The sequence below is a fragment of the Pan troglodytes genome, chromosome 4 (genome assembly GCF_028858775.2).
Source record: "Pan troglodytes isolate AG18354 chromosome 4, NHGRI_mPanTro3-v2.0_pri, whole genome shotgun sequence".
Classification (NCBI taxonomy): Eukaryota; Metazoa; Chordata; class Mammalia; order Primates; family Hominidae; genus Pan; species Pan troglodytes.
Window position 1 is genome coordinate 43,849,134 of NC_072402.2, and position 21,026 is coordinate 43,870,159.

A 21,026-nucleotide genomic window follows, 5' to 3' on the forward strand; every position below is an offset into this window, starting at 1 on the left:
GCATGAGGCCATGCACCTAGCTTCCAAGTGGAATTTTAATCTGAAATAGCATTGAGTCTCTACTAATGAGGCCATGGGGTAAGAGAAGGGTAAGAAAAGAGCCATCAATGTTTTTCTCTCAATTATCACCGGACACTCACTGGTCAACTGAAAATATAGTATTTTTTGGCTGATAAGAAAATGGAACACTGCCTTTAATGAGGATTTCTCTCCAACCTGGTGATGTTTTAAATAAAAATGTAAACATTTTTAATTTAAAAAAATTTTTTTTAAAAAAAGGACTCTAAATCTTGGGTCTAGACTGGTCGATCCAGTCTTGGTGTGAAACCTCTGGTTCTCCTTAGGCCTTTGGGAGCTCCTGGCCTGTGTTACCCTGCTGGATTCTGAGGCCAGTATGGCTGAAACCAGTCTTCCAGAAGCACCTGAAAGACACATCCTTGGTTCTGAAGATTTAGAACAGGGCTGTAGTTGCTGTGTTCCAAAACGGCACAAAATCAGGAATCCCAGTGATGAATCACAGCTGCTTTGAACCATACACTGAGCTATTTCCAAGCCTTAAGGCCACACTGGACTGAGATATATACCTTTGGGCAGAGGAGAAGAGTACAGGGAAGGTAAAGCATCAATTGTGCTCCCTCATCTTCCCAGTACAAAGCCAAACAGGGAAATATAAAGGCTGTAAACGCAAGTAGAATGGTTGTGACATATATCCAATGCCCAGCCTTCTCAACCTACCTGCAGTGGCGGTCTTGGCCGACTTGGATGCAGAGGCATTGGCAGCATTCTTGGTCTCCTTGTCTTTCTCTTCCCCACGTGCAGCTTTGACCTCAGGAGTGGTGGTGGGTTTTGCTGCCTTTTCCACAGATTCTTTCTTCTTAGGAGAAGCCACCCTGGACACTTTATCCGAGGATTCTTTCAAGCCCGCTGGTTTTGGTGAAGCTGCCAAGGGCTTAGACTTCCCATCACTCTTTTTGACAGGTGAAGATGACTTGGTCTTTGTACCTGGCTTTTTGGTTTTGGTCTTCTCTTTCAGATCTTTCTTTAGAGCTTTGCCCAGGTTCTGCTCAATGGCCAAGGCCTCTGGGTCCACCATGGACACATCAGGGTGGCGTGGCGAAGGGCTGCGGTCTTGCACGGGAGCTGGAGGTGGGTCCATGTGTTTGTACGTGACAGTTTTGTCTGTGGGGATGGTTTCCGACTCGTCTTCAGAGTCGATATTGGCATCGGCCGTGATGGAGGGGCACTCTTCAGTCTCCGGGGGAACATCAGAGTCGGTCTGGGATGGGGCTGACTCGCTGACTGAGGTGGGAGGGGTTTCATCACACTGTCGGCCCTGTTGCTTTCCTCCTGGAGGCGGTGGGGCTCCCCCTGATTGAGTGAGGGGCTTTTCAGATTCTTCAGTGGGTTCTTCACTGGCAAACCACTCAAGAGGATTGGGATTAATGAAAGAGGGTGAAAGCTCTGTCTTGGGGTGCTTGTATTCACAAGAGGACACGAGGCATAAATCGACATCCTGACGGGCTTCTGAGGGGGACTTCTTTTCTGCAGTGTAGCATAGGTCTGAAGTCTCGTAGGAATATGTGGACGCCTGAGGGGTTCTAGCGATTTTCTCTGCAGTCTCGTAACAGTATGTGGAAGTATCAGGGGTTCGTGTTGTCTTTGTAGATGTCTCATAGGAATAACCTTCAGACTCAGGGAAACTGGTAATTTTCTCAGTGGTTTCATAAGAGTAGCTGGGGTCCCCAAGTGTGTGGCCACCATCCTCAGAGTCATCATAGCCATTGCTGATGTCATCCAGAAGCCTTCTAGACCTCTCAGTCTTTTCATAGCTGTAACCACTCACTTCGGGGGGGCTGGTGGTCTTTTCACTTATGTCATATGAGTACCCACCCTCTTCAGGGGTCCGTGTGGTCTTCTCAATAATTTCATAGGAATAGTCACCATCTTCAGGGGTCTTGGTAGTTTTCCCAGTGGTCTCATAGGAGTAGCCACTGTCACTTGGGGATTTTGTGGTTCTCTCTATCTTCTCATAGTAATAGCCACCCACATCCGAGGTCCGGGTGGTCTTCTCATAAGACTCATAGTCATAATCTTCTTCATCTGGGGACCTGGTTGTTTCCTCAGGCTTTTGATAGGCATAGCTAAAGTCACCAGGTGTCTTCCCTCCACTGTCCTTCTCCAGGCCAGGTGTGGACAAATCTCTATTCAAGGCTAGATGGTGTTGCATTGTATCGAATAACACTGAGGCACGGAAGCCATAGGGCTCTGCGGATGCTGCATCTATTGGTGGAGAAGAGGAACTGTGGCAAGTTGCTGTTTTCTCTTTGACTGCAGAGGTAGAATCTGAAAAAGTAGGTGAATATAAAGGAGAGGACTCTCGTGGGGTGAGTGGAGAGATATCAGATTTTGGAGAGAGCTTCTCTCCTTCCAGACTTTGCACTTTTTCAGAGGTGAGTGAGGCATATAAGGACATATCTCTGGGAGGAGCAACATCGGATAGAGTATCTTCTTGGAGAGGAGAAGCGATCTGAGAAGGGGTATGAGCAGAAGAGGTGGACGGGGAGGCCTCTACCTGAGATACTGAGATGAGCTCAGAAAGATCATTATCTTGGGTGTAGGACGGCTCCTCCATAGGTGGTATCTTATGTGATAAACTGGAGTCCTGCATGTCAGAAGGACTGTAGTCCACTTCAGTTGGCCCATTTTCAGTGATGTGAAGCACACCTGCACCCACTGTAGGGTGATCTGGAGACTGTCGACTGAAGTCCATAGCAAGGGATTGCTCAGGAGATTCTTGGCCAAATTCAATAGACATTGAGGACTGTTCAGATCTGTGATCTTGAACGGGTGTCCTGGACTTTGCAGTTTTAGGGGAGAAGTCTGGTGGAGAAATTGACATCGGTCTTGGGCATTCTTCTTTAGATGGAGACATTTCTGTTTCCTGGAATGTGGTAGGTGTTTGCACAACAGACACTGAAAGGGAGTCATCTACTTCTGTGGAATGTGGGGAGCCAACCTCAGCATGCAGAGAAGGAGACACATCATCTGTTGTTGGCTCTGGAAATGAGCTCGTAGCCACTGAGGCTGTGGACACTGAAGCCACACCCTCCATATGAGAGTACGTGTCTTCTGCTACGCCCTCATCAACAGGAGTAGCTGACTTGTCTGAGACAGTACCTTCAGAAATGGACATCTTAGTGTCTTCTTTAAAAGATCCAAACTGACTGACATCTATTTGTGTGGGAGAAACATCTCCTAATTTCCTTTCATCCAGAGCCAGTGCTGGTTGAGAACTCATGGCTTCAACATCATCAGTTTTCTTTTCTTGGCCAAAGTCTTCTTTTATTGGTGCAAAGTCTGTGCTTTTCCCTTCCTGTTTGTCTTGGTAAAGACTAGTAGAAGTCATTTCAGAAACTGGACTTACTTGGTCTGGAGAGCCTTGTTTTCCACTCTTTTCTTCAAAAGGACTTTTGGCACCTCTGCCAGAAGCCTTGTCATCAGCACTTAGAAAACTTTCATAAGCAGACTCGGATCCAATGAGGGGCGGGCTGCGTAAAGGAGACAAAACTTTTTCAATAGGAGACTCTGAGTCAGGCACGGGCTCATCCATGGGGCTTACTGAAGCCCTTTCATTCTCATCTTTGGCATCACTGAATTCAAAACTCACTGGAACTGCTGGTGGTTTTTCGATGACTTCTGTAGGGAGATGACTGGATTTCTCGTCAGTAGGAGATTGATAGTAAGGTGTGTGACCAGCACTGCCAGTCACGGACTGAGATGGTGACACCACTTCCAGAGTCTTGTCCTCAGGACTAGCACAATGTTCTTCAACTACTTCTTGGGTCACCTCAGGAGACACCGGGGCTACTTCTGCCTCTGCAGAGACTTTAATCTCATTGGGCGTCAGAGAGAAGTTCACACTACGTTCACCCAGGGGGGTCTTTTCTAAGGGTGATGGTGGAGATGGACTCAGGGACGGGCTCTTCGACGGGCTGACCTTTTCACTTGAAACAGCTGAGATGGTATCTTTGATGTCCAATGTGGTGCTGGCTTTCACTTCAGAGCAGTAAGCATCACGTAAAGCAGATCTGCTGAATTTGTCTTCCTCCATGGAAGAGGGTGGTGATATGGTAGAGGCTGAAGCATTGTAATCCTTGCCATCAGTGGCATCTGTTTTTGATCCTTCAGAAAATCCGTTGAGCGGTGTAACATCAGCAGGTTTAGAGTATTCCTGAGAATACAATGAAGATTCATATTTGGTGATATTTACGAATTCCTGAGAAGGGGACTCCGTCTCTTCATTGTTGGTCTCATCACTCATCACGTCTCGAGGGGTAGACATCTCATCCATGGGGGTGGGCTCACTGGATATCTCAATAGTAGACTGAGTGTAGCCAGAGGTGGCAGTGAATTCCTCAGGCTGGTCTTCTCGATTCTCCTCATCAGAAGCGGTGGCCTCGCTCTCTGAGCCTCCAGGTAAAGTCTCATCATGAATTGAAGATGCAGGTTCTCGGCCAGGAGACTGGGCTCCCGGTTGCTTGGTTGGTGTGGTGAGGAATCCATACTGCTCCTCGGCACCACCAGCCTCTGCAGCCTTGTCGACCACAGCCATCACATAGTCTTCAGCTTCCATTTTTTCCGGCTCATATTCCTCCTCTCTGGCATCTTCAGCTTTGTCCTCCTCATCAGCCTCCTCTTCAGATTGTTCAGCCTCTCCTTTCTCAATGGCCTCATCCATGTCTTCTTCGGCTCGGTCATCCCCACTGGCCACAGACTCCCTCTTCTCCCTGATGTATGCATCAGCCTCCGCCTTGGCACTTTCCTCATCCTCAGTGGGGCTGTGCTTGGAGGCGCTCACACATACGTGTTCCTCCCCATCCTCTTCTGGCTCCTCAGCCTCCTCAGTTTCTGCCTTCTCTTCATAGTCTCCAGTCTCTGAAGATTCTTCAAAACCGGCTCCTTCATCTTCAAATTTTTCAATGTCGTCTACTCCCTGCTTCTCGACGGGCTCCAGCTCCTCAGGTGTCTGTTCACATTCGCCCTCCCCTTCAGTGGTAGTGATTCCCTCATCAGGGGACTCGGCAGGACCTTTGGTGACTTCTCTCTCCTTCTGGATGACGTAGGCTTCGACTGGCTCAGTTTCCTTCAGTTTCTCTTCGTCTTCGATTAGCTCCAGCTGAGGCTTGATGTCCTTTGTTACATCGACCTCTTCAGCCTTTAACTCTTCAAAGTCCTTGGTTAGATCCTCAGGAGATGACATAAGGGACCTCTCAGCTTCGAGTTCTTTGGCAGGGCCAATGGCTGCTATTCCAGCTGCCGCCATGACAGCTGCTGTGGTGGCTCCAGTGCCGACAGCTGCAGCGACAGCCTCTGCGGCCTTGCCTTCCTTCTTAATGACTTTTATTTTCCCCTTCTCCTTTGGCTTTCCGGCAGCAACAGAATCTTTCTTGACAGACTCTTCCTTCTTGGGTACTTTTGGTTTTAAAGCAGCTGGTTTTTTTGCTTCAGACAGAGGAGTAGATGATTTCTTTGCATCTTTAGGGAGCTTCTTAATTTCTTTTTTGGGTTCCTTTTCTTCCTTTTTCACTTCCTTCTTCTCTTCCTTCTTAACTTCCTTCTTGACTTCCTTCGGTGGTGTTTCTTTCTTAACCTCTTTCTTGGGTTCTTTTTTCTCTTCTTTCTTGATCTCTTTTTTGACTTCTTTTTTCACCTCTTCCTTTTTTGGTTTTTCCTCCTTCTTGATAGGTGTTTTGTCCTCCTTTTTAGCCACTTCTTTCTTTGGCTTTTCTTTCTCCTCTTTCTTGTCTTCAGGCTTTACCTTTGTTTCCTTTTTCACCGTCTTCTCCTTGGCGGCTTTGGGTTTGACATCTGTGGCTTGCTTCTCAGCCACCTCGGCTTTCACTGGAGATGGCTCTTCTTTGCTGGGAACCTCCTTTTCAGTCACTGAAGGTTTGGTCTCTGTTTTTACTGGCTTGTCTTTTTTCGCCGTTACCTTTTCTTTGCTTTCAACTTTGGGTGGCTTTTCCACGTGATTCACTTTTGTGACCTCAGGGGTTTCTTCTTTTGACTCCTTGCGCACGGATTTGCTAGGAAGTGGTTTTGCGGCTGGCTTCAGACTTTCTCGGCTATCAGCCCTCTGTTTCAGTTTTGTTTGTTTCACCACAGGAGTGGGCACCTGGCCAGTGAGATCCTTTTGGGTGGCCAGTGGCTGCTTCAGAAAGTCTAGATGTTTGAGCTTTTCCAACCCTTCCAGGATGTTGTACTGGGTGCTGTTCCCAGGAAACAGGACTCGGATGATTTTCTCCGCAGGGTTTGCTGGATGCCACACAATCAAAGATGAGACTGAAGTTAAGTAGGAAATCGGGAGATCTACTTCTTGACCATTAGGCAGAATGAATTCAGCCTTGTCTTTGTTGGTACCAGTCCACTGCTGCATAAAATACTGCATTTCCTTGCTGCTCTTGACTGGATTAAGCACATACATCTCAAGTTTACCTACTCCCATTTTTTGGAAAAGAATGACAGGATCAATAGTATTGCCTACACTTCTAAACAGAGGTTCTGGTTTCATGGACAATTTGTTTAGGTACTGGAGAGTGAAGCAGGCTTCTTCTATGCTTCTCTTCATCTTGATGTTTGGCTCTGGATTTTTGAGATTTTCAGGTACATTGAGAAATACAACTCCTAAGTCAGGGGAGATGAGGTTTTTCATCCAGTCACTATTTGTGGTGGAGCCCTGGGACTGTTCTTCCTCGAGCTCTGCAATTTTCCGCTGTAACATGCTGTTTATTCCAGGCAAATTGTCATCCCCAATGTGGGTGAGCAGGATGGAGTCCACTCGATCTAAGTGTCGGATGAGCTTCCAGAAGCAGGATTTTCTCTCTGATCCGCCATTGATGAGCATATTGAAACCATTCACTGCAAACAAGGCAGAATCGCCCCTCCCTCCTGGAAAAATATAACAGCAGGGCTTGGAGAGCTTCAGAAATCCACCCGATGTGGGAGGTTCCAAGATGTCAAAGGGAGATGGGACTTCCACTGATTCTGAGAGATACTCGGTAAACTCAGAAAGTCCTTCCATTTCTGGCAAGATAGAAGCTGAATTGAGTTTAATATTGATGAAGTCTTGGAGATTGTGTCTGTCAAGATTGGAGTTCTTCCAGTCCCCTTCTTCAGGACAGAACAGGGTTAAGCTGGCTTTGTTGGCAGGATGGGTGGTGCTTAGTAACTCCCCGATCTGGGTTTTAAAGAAAGAAAGAAAGAAAGAAAAGGTGTAAGTGATTATCATCACTGATCCATCATCTCCAGCTATAACTATGTGTTACAGGATCACAGGATGCACATAGGACCAGTTTCAGACATGCACTCTCGTAGTGATGTCGGTTGCTTAAATGCTGAAATACTTCCCTACTGGAAGGTGAACAGCCTTTGTCCTGAGCCCCGCTGCTACTGGCTTCTACCTCAACCAGTACCCACTTGCCCTGGCACCTCCCCAACAGCCCCTCCACCATCTATTCCTGCCCAGCAGGGGAATGCCAGTACTCTGCTCCAGTTCTAACACCAGTGACCACCTGGGCAACTGAGGATTGTGCTGCAGTGGTTATGAAACACTTTGAATATTACCCCTAGAATAAAGGCAAAGATGCCCTTTAAAAAAAAACATTAAACTATCACAAGAGAAAGCTGTCTGGGTCATTTCACCACTAATAAAAAATGTTTTCTTTTATTCCACTAGACTTGGCAAAAAAAAAAAAAAAAAAAAAAAAAAAAAAAGGCCTGATTGATACCTTAAAGAAATTCAGATTAACAGGGCACTTGTTGTGGCCTCCTTTCAGGATCTGGCATGTAAAAAAGAAAAAACCTTGGTGGGTTTTTCCCCATAGGAGACAAGAAGTTATGGATTGCCTATTACTACAAAAAATTACTGGTTTCTGGCATCAGTGCACGCTGATTGAAACATGAGTGGGTCACCCAGCATATTCTCTGCAGATACAAATACTTTTTTATTAAAGCCATGACATTAAAGTGGTTGGGTAATTATAAAAGCCAGTGGCCAAATTCGTTCCCCATTTGCTCATGTTTAACTCCACAGTGAGCCACTCTGTTCTCTTACTGCTCCCATTCTTTTCAGGGCAAGTTGGGTGTGAGCAGCTAAGATCAAATGTGGCTGAAACATTTTTCAACACATTGTTTAGTACTTCCCAAGGATGTAAACATAGAAAAGCAAATCAGGACCAAAACAGAAATTGTGGTTTAATAAAAACACTACTTGTCTCTCTCACTCCATATTATGGCCATATATTTCATGGTCTTAGCCTAGCAAATTAGTGATGGAGAATCATGCCATCAACTCCAATATTCTTTCTGTCTCAGTAAAGCTCACAAATCAGCTCAGAGTTTCAACTGAAAAGGGCTCTGTATTCTGGATGACAAATGATCAAGGGGTAAAGCCAAGGTTTCATTTGGTCCAGGCATCCCTGAGCCAGCAGGTCTGAACTCTTACCTTCTAGTATTAGATTAGTTTCCTCTATCTCCTGACTATCAGCATTCTGAGGCTACTATTATGAGTGTGTGTAAGAATAATTTATAGAATCTGAGTTTTCCTATATTCGACTGCAATATTGCAGTAAAATAGTCATTTTTGTTTTGTTAGCATATTAGTCCTAAGCATAACATTTTATGTAAAGGGCCGCAAAATAACAAAATAATAAAACTTTGTTGTTTTTCTGTGACTTCACAATTTTCTATAAAAAGGATAAGAATCAACTCCTGTTTTTGGGAGCTAAGAAAAGTGAAAAAGCAAATGGTAATACCATCTTTGGGTAGAGGGGACAGGCATCTTTGCTCAAATGATTTGCTGGCCAAAGCAAACATAGGGCATCAAATATGGTTTTTTGTACAATAATTAGCAGAGACTCTCATCACAATCACTATAGCACAATTAAAAGTCTCTAGATCCCAATTTTCACACAAAGCACATGCAAACTATTCATGTTTTATAATATGTTTTAGGGGGCAAATCTAGAATAACTGCTGTATCTTTAATAGTGAAACTTAAAAATTAAGTTTAGTTCATTTTAATTTTTGAAATTCCACCCTAGCTGAGAGGTGTGGCAGCCAAGGGTATAATCCAGCTGTGAGCAGGGGGCATTCAATCACTAGCTCTTTTTATGTAAAGTATGTAATTACCAGGTTGAAGCAGAAGGTAGAAAGACTTAAGGAATATCTTCCTACTTTCCGTCTTTTCACCTCTATCCAGAGAATTTCTATGAAATGCAGGAAATGACCCCAAAACAAAACAAGATTGCACAGAATTCTGAGAAGTCAGAGGTCATGAAAGATAGCCAAGAGACACTGGTGAATGAACAACCGTGATGTACAAGGCAAAGCAGAAAAGAAAGCCAGCATTGCTTTGACAGGTTTCTTTCCAGAGAAGGAAAATCTGGTCCCTCTGAAGAAACAGCAGCACATTCTGAATGATGAGACAAGAATGCAGAGACAGGGCTGGACAGAGCCCTCAGTCATAAAACAGACAGATGGAATTGGGCAGAGGGAGGAGGAGGAAGAACAACTCCTACATCCTTGGAACTACACAACAGAATGAAGCCCGTGTTTTCCCCCACAGCCTCTTTCCAGACCTGTGGGCCAACAAGCACAGTAGAGAGTGCCTCAAGGGCAAAGACAGGGTCTTAAGAGTGGCCAGCCCATGGCAGCACCTGACCAAGCTTATTCAATGAATAGATGAGAACCATAAGGAGGATCCAACAATGTTAGCAGTGGCAAGGAAGCTTGTGACTAGTTCTTAGACTTGGAAACTGAGGCTTCTTCTGAACAAATTGGGAAATCATCACCATGATAAACGGTAACTATTATAACCCACTACTCTAAACATTTCTGATAGCAGGAAATATATCTTCTGTATCTTTGTATCTTAGTTATCTTTGTTTCCGCAATACATAATCAGGCTCAGTAGATGTTTGTTGATCTGTGTGCCACACTTGGCCAGTTCAACACATGTTATCTTCCTGGAGTGGGTACTTCAGATGTAACCACACTGAGTGCTACCCTGGTTCTTACAAAGTTGGATGACAGATGCAACCAGGAGGAATATGCTTTGGGACAAAGATAATCTTTTTTGTTAATTACTTTTTCTGATTAAATGCAGGCATACTGGAAGAGGAAGGAAGATGTAAGAAATAAATGGTTTTACTGCAGATGAGATTAATGAAACAAGATTTGAATTTCTAAACCATGGCCTATGAACTACATTTCCTTTTGATTAGGTTACTTGCTTGGCTGATGAGGAAATACAGTAGACAGTGTATCTCTGGGTTTTAGCCAGACATTTAATAGGATCCCTGAACAGTGTGATAGCAGAATTAGGTGGATTTCCAGCCAGCCATATAAATAGTGCTGCTTAATGTCAACCTGGAGGGAGGTCTATGATGGGCTGCCTCAAGTCTCATTTTCTGGCCTGTATTCACTTGGATAAAAATGGCGAAGGCATGCATATCATATTTGTGGATGGTATGAAAATGGGAGACACAGCAAAATGTGGAATGGCAGAATTAAGGTATTTATAAAAGCTCTTGACATTGGGATGATGGTGGCTAAGTCAACTCTAACAGGATGGCATTCTAAAGGGATAAATGTAAGGTTCAATAAACCAGCAGGGTAAACTACAGGATTGGGAGATGTGGCTTAACAATAATATCCGTGGAAAAGACTCAGGGATTTTAGTTGACAATCAAATGGATTTATCATGAAGCCAAAGAAGCTTAAACTTCAAGGTACCTCATTGGCATGGCCCTGTACTTAACTGTATATTAATAATTGTTTCATTTTTCTTAAAAAAGAGCCCTTAAATTATATAAATTGTAGAGCCCCTCAAAGCCTGCATCTCTTCCCCATTGACTTCCCCATTGACCATTAATGGTGTATGGTGATGGTCAAAAGTCACTTTTAGACTTCTTTAATAGAAGATTGTATTGAAAACTATAGACATTATCAACTCTCACAATCCTAACCTGGTCAAATGACTCCTGAATAGGGTGTCCAGTTTGAGTCATGACATTTTAGAGAAATTAGACCAACAAGCAAAAACCTGAAACAAGTCTCCCTTACTGGCTCCTTCCTCTTGGCCTTATGACCTGTCAACACTGGACCTGGGCCCTTTCTCTTCTTAAAATGTTTCTCACTCTAGGTCACATCATGTGTCTTCTGGGCTTCAAATACCTCTAATATGCTAATGGATTTCAAATTAGTATCTCCAGCCCAACTCTGAGTTCCCTGAGCTCTGTTCTCACAAATCCAATTGTCTGATTTCAAGGCACTAAAACATGACCAGGACTAAACTCCCGAATTCCCCCCATACCCATCCCATCTCCTCTTCTTTTTATTTTATTTTTTTAATGTTTTAAGTATAGTTTTTTTTTTTTTTAAGAGACAGAATCTTGCTCTGTTGCCCAGGTTGGAGTGCAGTGCAGATTATAACTGAGTGCAACCTAGAACTCCTAGCCGCACGTGATCCTCCCACTCTGGCCTCCCAAAGTACTGGGATTACAGGCATGGGCCATAGCACCTGGCCTTCACCTCCCTTTCTTGACAGAGGAACAAGTTTGAAGGACAGTGAGCAGGGTTATGAAGAACTGTGGGTAAAACTGAAGATGATTAATCTGAAAGGGAAAAAATCGGCAGTGTTGGTGAAGGGTAACTAAGACACTGTAGGTGGGAAAGGGATCACATCACTTCCTTGAAGATACAATGAGACAAATAAGGAAAAACTTTCCAACACAGAGACTGAAAAATGTCCCCAGGAGATGATGATTTCACCATCCCTGGATTTCAGGGAGGAGTGGGGTTAGCCAGACAATTGTACCGTCTGTTAGTTCTGGTTTTGTTAATTGATCTCCAGTGATTAAGACTCCAAAACCTGAAGCTCAAAATGTACTGATAGTTCTATTTTTTCAGTCCATTTATTTTTAGCTGTTCTTATATTTTTTAAAAAGTATCATTTTTGTTTGTCCCAAATTGTGGTTTTGGTTTCCCTGGAGTTAACTAGTATGTTTCAAGGACTGGATAAAAGGAACAGAGCTGGACAACAAGTGGTCTTCAAGGTCCGTTTGTTATTCAGTTACTCAACCCTTTTTCCAAGGCAACAATGGGCAATCCTAGCTCCAAAAGGCTGATAACCACTGGTCCAGTCCAGTGGTTTTCAATTCACTTTAGCTGTGGCATCCTTTCTTTGTGGGTGGCAGAAGAGAATATGACATGGTCTCTGACCATAATGATACCTGCCTGAGTATAATCAAAATATGTGTCCTCCAGAACCTACCCCAATAAGTGTAAACCCTGGGGAATCTGCCCTTCCACGGAACTCGAGTTCTTCAGTTAGGGCAATTTTTTTTTTCTGTAATTAGTGGCAAAATCTGACACGTGCACAGTCCATGGTGCTAAAATTTTGCTTCCATAATCTAGTAAAAATGATTAAGCAGCAATATTCATAACAACCTTATTTAAAGAAGGGGAAGGAGGGATATTATTTGAGATGCAAATATGCCAAATTGTGTTACTTCCTTATTGAAAATCTTGGCAATGACACTTTTCTTTACATATTTCCTTTGTCTGGTTTTTCGGCAAAAAAGACAAACCAATGACTTGGGTAGAAACCAACCACTAGAAAATAACTACAGAACTGCACAGGAATGTGGAAAGTGCCCATGTGCATGCAAATGAGCTATAAGCAGGCCACTTAACTGCTCACCATGTCATTGGGCCACTTCCAGCCTTCTGCAGCTTTCTCTCTTCCCTGAGGCAAGATGCTAATAATGTGTGTGACCCCAGAGCTACTAGACAAATGCCCACCTGCCTCCGGGTACAACATGCACATGGGGACATAATCTTGCAAAACATTCTGACATTATAGTGATCAAACAACAACTTCAGGACAGTAGGCAGAGTGAGAATTGTAGCCCCAGCTTTGGAATTTCAATGCAATCGAACAGTGGCTTACTAGGCCTTTACTATGTGCAGGTGCAATGGATACCGAGATGAATGAGGCAAGATGCGTGAACTCTAGCAGCCTTGGAAGAAGACACAGCCAAAGCTTGCATTTTGAAGTGGTAAAGATGAACCAACTGTGAGTGAGCTCTGAAGCCTCTGAGAAAGGAGCTGCCTGCCTGGGGGATCCCATCCTGGTATGTGTTTCAAGATGCAGATGACGCCACACCTTCTGAGAGCTGGGGCTTCAAAAATGTTCCTTTTCACAGTTTTGCATTCTCCCCACCCCAGTGGCTGGAGAGTGAACATTATTATGCCTTCTGATCAGTGTTTTTAAAGAAGCCTCCAGGTGACTCAGATGAAGTTGGGCAGTGTGCTTACAGTTCTTGCCAGTGATGAAAAGTACAAACAGAGCTTTCTCTGAACCTCAGGGCCAAGGAAAATTAAGTGCAGAAGGACACGTGGCCCTTCACAGTACACATGAGACAGACAAGCCACCACCTCAGAAAGACAGTTTTAAACAGATGTGGGAACTCTTCTTATCAGAACATCCCTCAGTCCCTCTATGTAGAAATCTGCTATCGGCCACAGGCAGGCCCCAACCTGCTATGGGGATGGGTCTGAATTGTTTCTGTAATTGCTATAAACATGTAAGCTAGGTAAACAAGGTGCATTACTTTGGAAAGTTTCCCAGCCAGGATAAATTCCCAAGCAGAAATAAGCATATCAAAATCTTTGATCTCATTTTACAAAATACGACTAACTTCACACAGTTTTCAACACTTTATATGTGTCATCTTTGAATAAGATACGCATTAGAAATATGAATGATCCAGCTTCAGTCCAGCTACTTTAGCCAACTTTTTCTTGGGTCACAGACGTGCCCCATTTTCCTACGTGGCTCCTTTTGTAAAGCCCTCTCTCTTTTGTGGGCTGTTCAAACAGCCCAAGTTCAAACACTGGGGCCAGGCATTAAAGTAAGAGAAATCTGAAATAATTAGGCCTGGAAAACGAGGTGCCAAAAGCCCCAGATATCTTTGGAGTATTATTTCAGAAAACAGGAAACGCAGGTTTTCTTTTGGGCTCTGACATTTCAAGTTTCTCCATCATTTTTACCATCTGTAAAGTGTTGACTGTTCCAACCCCTCCCATCTATATCTCAGGCACATTAAGAATGATTCCAATTAATTGTAAATGAGTGCTCTAAATTCTTTTGGCAATGAGCCATAGAAATAAAGTATTTTGGATCATGCAGTTTTGCTTATTTCAGGAGAGCTGTGAGGTTCCCTCCCTTCTTCTTTTGTCTCCCCCAGTGCTCTCAAAGAGGAACCTAAGGCAACCAAGCCACTAGAAGCACAGATATTCTCAGACATGAACCTACCTCTTGATCGGTGAAAATCTCTATGAAGTTCTGGAAGGAGAAAGAGCCGGACTGGAGAATGAGCTCTCCGGTATTTTCAAAGCACTGCCCGGTCAGCACGAGCAGCTTGTGTCGGGCAGCATCAGTGATCATTAAGCGCACCTGAAATAAAGCACAGAACGTAGGCCCTGAGCCATGGGCAGTGCTGCCATCCCACCTTCAGGACAGGGCTAGCCTTCAGAGCCATGGGAGTTTATTACCAGCAAAAAGCATTCATTCCCCAAAAGTCTAATTTCTCCTGGAGGCCAGAAGAGCACGGGAGGGTTGAATGGATCCCTGGCTGTAGGATCATCCACAAAGCCAATAAGCGTAGTTATCAGTTTGCCCAAGAATGCCATTTTCAAAGTTTCTCTACAATCAAGACAGTAGCGATAGTTGACTTTCTCCCCCTAGTTTCCTCCTCTTTTTCAAAGCAGTCTTCACAGCTGGTAATCATTTGTTCCACAGCTGTTAGAAATGTCTGCTAGCAGCACGTGGTCTGTGAAACCAGGGAAGACGGAACTATCTCACAGGCTGAATCACCATGTACAGTCCAGGTTCCCCAGTGGCCTCCTCAGTAAGCACGGTGTTCCAGACTAGGGTCCCAAACCAACCCCTCCCATACGCCCTTCCAAGGCGTGCAGCAAGCACACACACAGCTCCACGGCAGTCTCCAATGGCATCAGTAAGGTGCTTGACATTGAATATAAAGAAAAGGCTGCCCCTAAATAGCAATCTTTGAGATAATTGCACATGGTTTGCGCTAAGGAACTCTCTGTGAACTTTTCAGTGGCAGGAAGCCAGCTGTCCTTCAGCAAACACCACTCTAAGCACCAAGGTATCCATTCTGAGCCCAGTTCATGAATGTTCAGCACATCCTACCTGCCAGGCATCATGTTAGGCACTGAGGGGAGGATACAAAAGTAAACAGACCATGACCCCTTACCCAAGAACCCCACAGTGTAATCATGCAAAAAACACATGTACCTAAGTAATTGTTTCAGCCCCATCTGCTCCACAGGCAAGCCTGGATTCCTTTTATAAAATTCCATGTTTTTCCTTTCTCACAACTCTTCCGGGCAGTTTGCCTGGACATATATTAATTTTCCAGCTTTTTTTTTTTTTTTTTTTTCTCCTTTTGAGACAGGGTCTCATTCTGTTGCTCAGGCTGGAGTGCAGTGTGCAGTGGCGCCATCTCGGCTCACTGCAACCTCTGCCTCCTGGGTTCAAACAATCCTCCCATCTCAGCCTCCTGAGTAGCTGGGACCACAGGCATGCAACACCATGCCCGGCTAATTTTTTGTATTTTTGGTAGAGACAGGGTTTTACCATGTTGCCCAGGCTGTAATTCTCCAGCTTTTTTCCAGCTGTAATTACTTCCTGATTCTGTTAGTAACAGAGATTGCTATCCCATCACTTTCCTCAGCTTCGCACCTTCATGGATTGTCAGAGGTCCTGCTGATCTAAAGCAGGCAGAAGTCAGTCATAACAGGTGACATCACAACAGCCAAAAAGTGGAAGCAACTCAAGTGTCCATCAACTGAGGAATGGATACACAGATGTGGGCTATCCATACACTGGCACTGTTCAGCCTGGAAACGAATGCAGTACTGACACATGCTACGACATGGATGAACCTTGAAACTGTTAGGCTAAAATAAGCCAGACACGCAAGGCCACATAGTATATCATTATATTTATATGAAATGTCCAGAATTGGCAAATCAGGACAGGCAGGTTCGCAGTTGTCGGCAATGGGGAAGAATGGAGACTGACTGCTGATGAGCTCAGGGCTTTTGGGGCGTGATAGAGGTATTCTAGAATTAGATAAGGGTGATGGTTGCAAAACTTTGTAAATACACTAAAAACCACCAAATTACATACTTTAAAGGGATGAATTTTATGGTCCTTGAATTATATCTCCATTTACAAAAACAGGATACAGTCACAGAGATGCTCAAAGTGTGGGTAGAAGGGACGCTGCAAATAATGAAGGCTCCCAGGGACTTTGGCTGCTTTCATGTCCGAGAAGCAACTCTATCTCAAAAGCGCTCAACTATAATAAAGGAAGTGGAAAGTGGAGTGATAGCAACTCCTCTGGCCTGGGTGACCAGGGACTCTTGGCTTCAACCAAGTTCTTATGTCACACTGGGCTCCAAATTACCCAGTTACTCTCCATAGCAACAGTTTCATATGGTGGTAATAATAACAATCACAGCTAATATTTACATTTCAGTCATTATGTGCCATGCTCTGTTCTAAGCACTTGGCACTTCTAAGCACAACATTAAATATGAACATTAAATGTAGAAACTATTATGACCCCCATTTTACAGAGGTGCAAACGGAGACAAAGACAGTAAATAACTTGCTTGAGGCTCCCAGCTAGTAAGAGGCAGATGTGGGATTATGAACCCAGGTGACCTGGTGCCAGCCCATGCTCCTGACCACTATGCTAGCCTGCCTTTCCACAGCGATAGGAGTGTGCAGGAGAGCTCTGAATGGGGCTTGCATTGAGATGCCATTCTTGAGATGCCATTCTTCTCCAGGTTTGCCCTGTATGTCGCGGCCTGAGGGCTTGCGTCTATTTTCCCTAATACATCCCTATCAGACTCCATCCCAGCAGCACTCCCCACCACCCCCAGCATAAATACCCCAAATTCATACTCCCTTGCCTGGACAAAATCTTACAGTTCCAGCTACTATCTTCTTCTTTGTCCTTATCAGGAGGAGTGGTCTGGATGGTACCGATGCAGGGAACCAGCCACTTAATGGGGGTTGAGAAAGACCTCTTAACCCAGAACTTCTCTCTGTTGTGTCCCTCTCCTGCCCCCATTTGCCCAGCCCTTCTAATCCACTGGGTCCCTATCCAGTGTGTGGGGCCCGGCCCCAGATTCTACAGAGCTGAATGCTTACCTCGGTGCTGACTGCTTCATCAGAAGGGTTGATCAGGACCACTGTTTCTAAAACGTCACTTCGGTGATGAAGGATCTTTTGTCCTGCAGGCACAAAAACACAAACAAAAGAGGAGACCTTTAGCTTTTCCAGATAAAAACTGCCCTGCCTGCTCCTGGGACAGCAGAGGAATTTCTGCCTCCGACGTGGTACACAGCACTGAAATTCTCTACATCATCTTGGGAAACACAATTGGTGCTATTAAAAAAGAGGGTGCAGCCACTAGTAGGTTCCTCCCCAGGCTGGGTTTGTGTGGTCGGGGGCTCCTCCCGCTCTCACACTCTCCAGTTTTCAGGGTCGGTCTAGGCAGCCTCCTTGCGGTAATGGCGGTTTTCATCTGAGACAAGGGTGGGTGCCAGGAAAACACAACGGGGCTCTTGACATTTCCTTTCTCATGGTAATTGGGGATGTTTCTCCGTATCAGCCTTTCTTCTGGTGAGAACTGCACTGAGATTAATTAGGAGCCTTATTGTGAAATGAATGACATCCAGAAACCCCAGCTAACAATTAGCCCAACAACCAGAATGGCTGTCTGAGGCAGGCTTACAGTCTGTTGGAGTATTCATTAATTAATTCACTTGCTCATAGGAAACTGGAGACACCGTAAGCAAATGAAAAGTGGAGAACAATCCTCCCATGAAACAGGGTGGTCAAACTGCCTCCTAAAAACATGCACAGTGGACGGAGAACAACAAAGCAAGGCGTTGGTGTGATGACCGCCTGTCTAAGGAGGGCTGAAACCCTGCGGGGCTGTGGCTCCACATCCCTGACTCCCCCAGCTCACAGGTCCTAGGGTCATTCGGTGGCTGAACCAGCCCTCCAGCCAAAGTGGATGGAGACCTGTGCATGACCTTCTATGAAGACTCCCCCTCCCTGGACAATGGGATGAAATGATCAGGCAGATGTGTGGCCAGAGTTGGTGATACATGCTCGGGCAGCTGTTAAGGACAGGGAAGTGGGTGTTCTCTCCGAAATGTGGGAGGGAGACACATGGTTGGGAGGGTAGACACAAACATGTCTGCTGCTTGGAAGTACAATGACTCTCAGGCAGCAGGAGGAAATGGAAAAGAATCTGAGAGAGGCAGACACCAGAGGAGAGAAATACAAGAGGAGAGAATGACCAAAAGCAACTGTTTTCTAGAAAAATAGTTGGCCAGTTCTTCAAAAAGCTAAAATAGAATTACTGTATGACCCAGCAAGCCCACTTCCAGGTGGAATTGAAAGCAGGAACCCGAACAGATGCTTGTATGCCAATGTTAATTGTAGCATTATTCACAATGGCCAAATGGTAAGACAACCCACATGTCCATCTATTGATGATTGGGTAAAATTTGGAATATCAATACAATGGAAGATTATTCAAACATAAAAATGAATGAAGTTCTGATAATGCCAAAACATGGATGAACCTAGGAAACATTATGCTAAATGAAATAAGCCAGACACAAAAGGATAAACATGGTGATTCCAATTATATGAAATCTCTAGAATAGGCAACTTTATAGAGTTAGAGAGTAGATTAGAAGGTTCCAGGGACTAAGGGAAGGGGAATGGGGAGTTATTGCTTAGTGGGTACAGTTTCTGTTTGGAGTGATGAAAATATTTTTAAAATAGAGGTGATGAAGGCCGGATGCAGTAGCTTATGCCTATAATCCCAGCACTTTGGGAGGCTGAGCAGGAGGACTGCTTGAACCCAGGAGTTCAAAACCAGCCTGGGCAACAAAGTGAGACCCCATGTCTCCAAAAAAAAAAAAAAAAAAGGCCAGGTGCGGTGGCTCATGCCTGTAATCCCAGCACTTGGGGAGGCCAAGGCAGGTGGATCACGAGGTCAGGAGTTCGAGACCAGTCTGGCCAACATAATGAAACCCCGTCTCTACTGAAAATACAAAAAATTAGCCAGGTGTGATGATGTGCGCCTGTAATCCCAGCTACTTGGGAGGCTGAGACAAGAGGAGAATCGCGTGAACCCAGGAGGCAGAGGTTGCAGTGAGCTGAGATTGCACTATTGCACTCCAGCCCCGACAACAGTGCGAGACTCCGTCTCAAAAAAAAAAAAAAATAGCTGGGTGTGGTGGCACACATCTGTGGTCCAAGCTACATGGGAGGCTGAGGCAGGAGAATCAATGGAGCCCAGAAGGTCGAGGCTGCAGTGAGCCAAGAACATGTCATTGCACCCTAGCCTGGGTAACAGAGCAAGACTCTGTCTCAAAAACTTGATAAAATAAAAAAAGAGGGGATGGTTGTACAACCTTGTGAATGTAATTAATGACACCAAATTGTACATTTAAAAATAGTTAAAATAGCAAATGTTATATTTTATCATGACTTAAAAATTAATAATATACCAAAAAACATTCACTAGTACACTATAAATGGGTAAATTGTATGGTATGCAAACTAGATCTCAATAAAGCAATTAGAAAATAAAAAACATAAAGCAGTTCAGGATACACTGGTTCTTTTTCCTTTATATCAGGAAGGACCAGAAGTACTACAGAAACAGCAACATGTTGAAATACTCACCACCAACCACCATCACTGTTACCAAGCCCATTCTCCCCCACCATCCTACTTTCAGTAACAGCTAACATTTACCAACAAACCCCACATCACAGACAGAAGCCTAAACAGAACAATGATGATGTCAGGCACTGTTCTAAGACTTCACATACATGGCTTCGTTTAATCCTCAGAAGAGTTCTGTGACATAGCTACTATGATTATCCCCCTTTACTGTCGAAAGCAATGAGTCTACAGAAGAGAATTAACCTGCCCAAAGTCACACAACTAGTAAGTGGTCAAGCCAGGATTTGGACCCGGGTCACCTGGATCTAGAGTCCTTCTGCTTCACTGCCCTATGGGGTTGGTTACTGGAACTAAAATTTGTTAAAACAGACAAGGCGCAGACACCAAATGCCAAAAGACAGTTAGGGAAAGGTCCAAAGAAATAAAATCAGAGATGAGCTTACAAAAGCAGGAAGGCAGAAAATATTAAGAGAATATTGGCCAAAAAAAAAGGCAACGGTGGCAGAATACTCCACATAAAAGAAGTTAAAATTAAGAGAAAATATGTGATGTCTTACTCCAAAAGCCTAAAAATAAACTCCAAAACAGAACAAAGTCCCACAGTTTGAGCAGACAAAGAACTGAGGCTTAAGAAGAATAAACCACAGGAAAGAAAGTTCATTTATTATGAATGCTAAATACTGTAATTTATTGGACATTGCTTTTCGGCTTTTTGGTTGTTTTTGGTTTTGACAACCATGTGCATTTAAAGCAAAAGAAAATCAAATTAAATAAGAAAATGATAAAATGAAAATTGGCAAGACACATGAAACTATCCTCTTTCTAGGTCTTTCCATCAGTGGTCTTCTTGAAATAAAGATTTCAAGAGCTTCAAAGGCACTAGGTTGAGATGAAATTAAGCAAAAGCTTAAGACCAAGGAGAAGGAATAGTCATTTATTTGGTCACAATTTTGTTGTGGGCACCCAGAGCATCAGCCAGCGCAGTGTCCGGGTAGGACTGTCATCATGTCTGTATTCTGCAGGAATCCATACAAGTAGACTTGAGCAAGGTACATAAAGTGGCTCCCTCCACAAGTGATGGTAATGAAATCCCAGCCTCTTTCTTTCTGAAGTGATCCTACACAACGCCCTGAGCCCGCTAGCCGCA

The 21,026-nt window shown here is 44.3% G+C and overlaps 1 protein-coding gene across 2 annotated transcripts in view; it reads right to left on the reverse strand.

The window, feature by feature from the left end:
• MAP1B (microtubule associated protein 1B) overlaps positions 1–21,026 on the reverse strand; it is a 102,358-nt gene that overhangs the window by 8,457 nt on the left and 72,875 nt on the right. For both annotated transcript variants that reach the window (XM_063810101.1, NM_001194920.2), the window contains 3 exon segments: positions 17,315–17,397; positions 14,381–14,521; positions 736–7,237 (listed from right to left, as the gene is read on the reverse strand). In XM_063810101.1, coding sequence (XP_063666171.1) covers positions 736–7,237; positions 14,381–14,512 — 6,634 coding nt within the window. In that variant the 5' untranslated portion in view covers positions 14,513–14,521; positions 17,315–17,397.